Source organism: Octopus bimaculoides, chromosome 13 (genome assembly GCF_001194135.2).
Source record: "Octopus bimaculoides isolate UCB-OBI-ISO-001 chromosome 13, ASM119413v2, whole genome shotgun sequence".
NCBI classification, from domain to species: Eukaryota; Metazoa; Mollusca; class Cephalopoda; order Octopoda; family Octopodidae; genus Octopus; species Octopus bimaculoides.
Genome location: NC_068993.1, coordinates 17,176,060 through 17,182,821, shown reverse-complemented (window position 1 = coordinate 17,182,821; position 6,762 = coordinate 17,176,060). Strand labels below are relative to the sequence as shown.

Genomic DNA, 6,762 nt, shown 5'->3' with positions numbered 1-6,762 from the left:
CTAGCCTGACAAATTAATTTACATGTGGAACAAAAGCAAGCAGTCAACTTTGTTCTCACATGTGTTGAAATTTGTCCATACCTGATTATGTAATTTCTGATGTGGAGGCGCAATGGCCCAGTGGTTAGGGCAACGGACTCGCGGTCATAGGATCGCGGTTTTGATTCCCAGACCGGGCGTTGTGAATGTTTATTGAGTGAAAGCACCTAAAGCTCCACGAGGCTCTGGCAGGGGATGGTGGCGAATCCTGCTGTACTCTTTCACCACAACTTTCTCTTACTTCCTGTTTCTGTTGTGCCTGTAATTCAAAGGGTCAGCCTTGTCACACTGTGTCATGCTGAATATCCCCGAGAACTACGTTAAGGGTACACATGTCTGTGGAGTGCTCAGTCACTTGCACGTTAATTTCACGAGCAAGCTGTTCCGTTGATCGGATCAACTGGAACCCTCGACGTCGTAAGCGACGGAGTGCCAACAACAAATTTCTGATGGAAATAACAGCTTACATCTAAATGTCATAATCAATAAGCTACAACTGGGTTCAGGGGGAAAAAACATTCTTTTTGTCTGTGTTGTTTGTATGTTCATGGCTTTTACTAATTACACTTAATTTAATACTGATGTCATCAGTATTAAATTACTTTTCATCCTCTTTTTGGCATGTATGGTTTTTTTTCTTTCTTCATTACTATGAAATCAATTAACAACCACACATGCACAATGTTCTGTAGAACAAATGACTACTTACATGAAGACATATAAATAATTATTTTCTTTGCCAATTTTAACAATAATCTGACCACAAGTAAAGACACTATAAGCATTAGAATAAATAAGTCCATTTTCAGTATTTTCTGCTCAATTACTACAGGATTAAGTTTTTGACTTGAAAAATTCTCAACAGAATGTGAAAAATTGACAAATAGATGAAAAATATTTTTCAAAATTTGTCTAGCAGCTTTTTACAGACTTCTTTTTACATTTGTTTTTTTTTTTATACACTAGTTGTACCAAGCTCCAGTTTTGTAGCTTGTTAAAACTGTGGGTTCAATAAACGCATAATTAATTATAAAAGAAACAAAACAAACAAAAAAACCTCTGCTAATATTTTGATTTATTTTGGATGCTTTGAGGGCTCTCTTGAGATATATTTACATTAGAATTATTCTGACCTGATATCATTCTTTTCTTTTCTCTTACTGGCTTCAGTCACCGGACTGTGGCCATGCTAGAGCATCACCTTCAAACATTTTAATTAATTACATTGACTTGCAGTATTTAAGCCTGGTACACATTTTTACCAATTTCCATTTAGCAAAAAAAAAAAAAAAAAAAGCTAAGATTTATCAGAGTTACGTCCCTTTAGAGAGATGCTTCCCCCTTATGGATTCAGATATGGCATAGTATTTAAATCCATTTATACAAAATACATACATCAAGGGCTGCTACAGTTTCTGTCTTCCAAATTTCACTCACGAGGCATTGTTTAATCCAAGGCTTTGTCAGAAGACACTTTCCTAAACTGCCACAAAATTGGACCAAACCTTATGGTTCCGAAGCAAACTTCTAAACCACACAACCACTGCACCAAGTTCATTCATAAATTAGCCACATGTTACATTAGAAAAATTGGAAAATGTTAATATTTTTATTATTATATTTTGCAGCAGTTTTTCAATATAATCTTTTTTATAGATTATGTAACAATGTTATATAAATTTCACAAAGTAAAATACCAATGTACCAGTGTAATGTATCTATGTAATGTACCTCACTATGTAAAGTAGCACTGTACTAATGTTATATATCTCACAATGTAGTGTACTAATGCTACTTAACAATATCATCTACCTCACAATGTAATATACCAATGTTAATGTACCTCACAGCCTCACAATGTAATGTACCTTACAACATAATGTACTAATGTTAAGTACCTCACAATGTAATACACTAATGTTAAGTACCTCACAATATAGTGTACCAATGTAATGTACCTCACACTGTAAAATAGCAATGTAGTGTACTTCACAATAAAATGTACCAATTTAATGTATTTCACAATGTAATGTACCAAAGTTAAGTACCTCGTAATGCAATATCCCAAAGCTATGTACCTCACAACCTCATAATGTATTGTACTAATGTAATATACAAATGTTAAGTGCCTCACAAGGTAATTACCACTGTTAAGTACCTCACAATAGTGTACCAACGTTATGTACCTTACAGTCTGATATACCAAACTTAAGTACTTCACAATGTTATCAATGTTAAGTACCTCATAATGTACCTCACAAGTATTGATATCACAGTTTCTTCAGAAGTGATATACAAATATTGTATATTTACACTCGATAATACTTACTGTTCTGTTATATGGTGTTGTCTGAACAATGGATTTTTCCTGGATGACATGACATGTTGTAATAATAATAATACAATAATTAAAGTCTGTACATAATCTCTGAATAAGTAAAATTACAGTGGAGAGAAATGGACAGGAAATCCATCAGCAAATATTTGACAAATAATATTTTTTATTTGACGAAAAAAAAAAGAAAAGAAAAGAAAAGTTGGTGGGGGAAGATATTAGAGGTCTGTTGTAGGAAGGTCAGGAGTGATTTCTGGGTCCCTAAAATAATGAGCGGGGAGTTCCTCAGGTAATGTGGGTGCATCAGTAGTCCGTGCAGAAGCAAAAGTTTTTAGTTCATTTGATTTTTCTTTCGAAGAAGGAAGTGCTTTGCGATCAGGCCTCTTTCGAATGCTGTGAGGGTTGTCAGGTTTTTTTGAATGTACACTATTACTTTTATTGCCCTTGTTGCCAAAACTACTGTGATTGGCACCACCAGAATTCTTCTTTTTAGGGCTGTAACTTTTTTTTTTACTGTTATTATCACAAGAAGTGTTCCTATCTCTTATGAAATAGTCTGAGCCATCATTTTTAACGTCCTCAGATTGTTTTATAAGATCTTTGACAAAATGTGGAGGGGGTTCAGAGTTTCCTTGCATTGGAAGCGCTGTGGAATGGTAAGGAATTAATTCATGGTGTGCCATGAAGCGATGTAACATTGGAGGCAGTTCTCCATTTCTCTCTTCTGGAAGTCTCACTTTCACCAAAGCAGGATCATTCTTGCAGTTGGCATTAGTTTTGTATGTTTTCAGTGCAATGCAATCCCCACCTTCTTTAAGCAAAATCTGTTCATCAAGTTTGGACAAAGGCTCAAACTTTGAATGAGCATCTGGCTCTTTTGATAATTTATCATTACTGCGTTGTCTACCTCTGGATGGCGGGTACACATCAGTATTACCAGGCACTGGATTCTGTATGTTATTGAAATGGAAGTCACCATTAGTAGTGACTGGTTCACACTCTTCTTCAAGGTCTTGTAGATCAAGAAGACTCACTTTGTTACTCTGATGTCCAATGTTATCTATTGAGCTTTGAGAAGAAAAATACAGATCTTGTTGTTTAGGTGGTGACATATGGTAAGGAGAAGAATTGTAATGGCTGGACACAGTTTCGCCTTGACTGTCAATTGTTGTTGAACTCAAACCATTGAGTGAATACAAAAGATTGCCATTGCTTCCAGCACCATTATTATGTCCATTAGACGGGGTGTCGAGAGATGAATGGCTTGTCCATCCTGAATAGGAATTAGTATCCGGAATAACATAGGAATAGCCATCATTGAGTGGTTTAATGGGATGAATGGTTTCTATGCTGTCCTGAACAAGTCCCAAATCCTCACCCGGCATGTAATGGGTGTCGAGTAATGACGGTTGTTGATGTCCGACGGGACACTGAGAATCACCAACATTAAAAACAGGCATCTGTCTTGTACGAATTGGTTTGCTGAGTGTTACGGGGGAACTACGAGAACCGTCAAGGTAAATTTCCATTGGGAGGCCTTCCAAGTTGGTACTACTGCGTGGTGACCAAGTTGCTGATGTTCTTTTTTCCATGATGGAAGGTTGCTGGTTACGAGATAGTTTTGGACTGTGTGCTTTCTGGAAAACAATTAAAACATTATTCTAACAAATGGAAGAAATAATTCTGGGTGCAGGCAAGCACTGAATAGCAAAATAAACTGTCTCCTTGTATGTGCGTGTCTGAGTGTGTGTGTTTTGCTGCTATGTACCATGCTTGTATGTATGGGTGCACATCTCCATATGTGTGGACATGCGTCTTTGTGTGAAGCAAAGTGTGTGTGTATATGTGGTCATGTGTTTCAATCTCTATTTGCGTATGTGGTTGTCTGTTCATATACCCTATGTACCTACCCGTCTGTATGTAGACCTGTTTGTTTACATATACATACATGTGCATGCACACACACACACACACAGACATACATACATACATCTATTTACATAAAAGCCCACTAACTGTTCTACTTTACCTGTGTAAAATGTGGGTATGGGGGTATGATATCTATGTTTATTTCCTATTTAGTATTGGGGAAGTTTCATTTATAAGGACATACTCCCATATTTGTCTTAGAGTTGGGTCTTTTGGGTGCTTGGATAAGATGCGGATGTCAAGTTGACCCAAGTTGCCTCCATGCTGGTCTTTGGCATGTTGGTAGAGTATGGAGGACTGTTTTTTGTTGTCATATTGTCTCAAAATTATACTAATTAATTTCTAAAGTCTTAAATCGAAACAGCTGTCACAGATGATGTCCAATTTTGTAATTGATAAATAATTGTTAATTTAATTATCTCTATTTGCCTATTTTCTTATATATATATATATATATATATATATATATATATGATGAGCTTCTTTCAGTTTCTGTCAACCAAATCCACTCATAAGGCTTTGGTTGGTTCAAGGCTATAGTAGAAGACACTTGCTCATGGTTCCATGGAGTGGAACTGAACTTGGAACCATGTAGTTAGGAAGCAAATTTCTTACCTCACAGGTATGCCAGTGCATTTTGAGATCTATTTCAATTGTATTTGTCGTGACATCTGATAATGTAAACATTTGACAAGAAAATACACTATGACAGTGTCAACTTACATCAATTTTAAACATAATACTATTAAAAAACAGGCATTTAGTTAACTCTTATAGCTTTCCTTTCATAATTTCCAAATTTCTTTGGTGGTTGAAAAAAAATTGGGAATGTGTATTATATACGACACACATACACCAGGGAAATATATTGTGTATATCATGTGATACACAGCACAGGCAACAGGTGAAATCAAACATCAGTGCTGTCTTGTCTTTGAAAACTTGGGTGAAAAGAAAATCCTTGATTTTGAAATAACGAATTCTTTGGTTGTGTGTGCTCTAGAGAACCTCAGGCTTTGCTTCATTTAGTTTTAACTAAGCAGCTTTACACAACATTATCGTTATTACTATTTAATGTTCATTTTCCATGCTGGCATGGGTCAGGGATTTGACAGGAACTGGATTGCCAGAAGACTATACTAAGTGCCTACATCTATTTTAGCATGGTTTCTATAGCTGGATGCCTTTTCTAATGCCAGCCACTTTATTGAGTGTACTATGTGCTTTTTATGTGGCATCAGCACCACTGAGGTCACCAAGTAACTTGCAAAACAAGACACTTCAACTGAGGGAGGTGGGAGTAGTATTGAGGAAAGTAGTTTTATGTTAGTTGATGAGAGGTTAACTTATGACAGAGGGACAGAAACAAGTGTCTTGCTGTACAGCTGTTTCCATCCCTCCATCATGAGAATATAAACGTAAAAGTATCAGAAATATAACGATTTACTTACATTGGTTTTATTACGTTTCTTTGGTTCAGTAATTAGTGGTGTTTCAGCTGTAGGTGAGTTCTGTGTGTGAACTGAACAGCGGTCATCTGAATCATAACTCTTGGTTGAAGGGAGATGACGTCGTAAAGATTTTCGATCAAATTCATCATCATAATAGAGTGGCTGAAGAAAAAATGTTTAAAAATATGCAATGTTAAATTTTAAAATCCTATGAAAATCGTATTAAATGAGAGGTGTTACTGGATAAGAAATTGTAATTTTTCAATATGTGTCCCTTTTTTTGTATCACCTGTCTGGATGTTTTGCGTTCTTGTCCCATTTTTGTATTTTTTATATATAAATATATATATATATATATATAATTGCAGATGGAAGGTGTTTATAAGCCATTTAAGAAACACACAAAAACTGTTAGATTCAATTCAACATTTAAATTTAATTTGCCAAAATATTTTCATTGGTTTGAGACCGCGACCTGTTCACTGACAAAATTCCACGGAATTGTGATAGCTGGAGAGTAGAAAGGTCTGCACCAGCAATAGGTTGGTACCAATTTTCAGTCAAGTAGACTGGAGCAATATAAAATGGAGTACCGGGGTCAAGGGACAAAACATGTCACTCAGTCCAAGAATTGAACCTGCAATATTATAGTTATGAGTACATCATCCTAACCACTAAACCACACATATACATGTGTGTGTGTGTGTGTGCATGCAAGCACACATGTATGTGTTTGGTTGTGTTTGTATCTCCTTGATTGACATTGCACAATAGCTATGAACAATTAAGTGTAACCTAACAAGCAGTGTAGTTCATTTCTAAACTGTGAAAACATGTCTGGCCATGGGGTAATTTTACTGTGTTTGGAAACAGGTGAGGGTTGGTGATAGGAAGGGCATCCAGCCATAGAAAATCTACTTCAATAAACCAGTTCTGTATTTGATATCATATCACCGTAACACACAAAGACTTTCCGTATTCCCGAGCGTCATACTAATATATACTTTT

The 6,762-nt window shown here is 36.0% G+C and overlaps 1 protein-coding gene across 7 annotated transcripts in view; it reads right to left on the bottom strand.

Moving 5' to 3' along the window:
- Positions 1–1,096: 1,096 nt before the first annotated feature.
- The window catches only part of LOC106881088 (uncharacterized), a 465,749-nt gene continuing 460,083 nt past the window's right edge, over positions 1,097–6,762 (bottom strand). For all 7 annotated transcript variants that reach the window (XM_052972353.1, XM_052972351.1, XM_052972350.1 and 4 more), the window contains 2 exons: positions 5,755–5,916; positions 1,097–4,011 (listed from right to left, as the gene is read on the bottom strand). In XM_052972353.1, the coding sequence (XP_052828313.1) occupies positions 2,593–4,011; positions 5,755–5,916 (1,581 nt within the window). In that variant the 3' untranslated portion in view covers positions 1,097–2,592. The remainder of the gene's footprint in view (positions 4,012–5,754; positions 5,917–6,762) is intronic.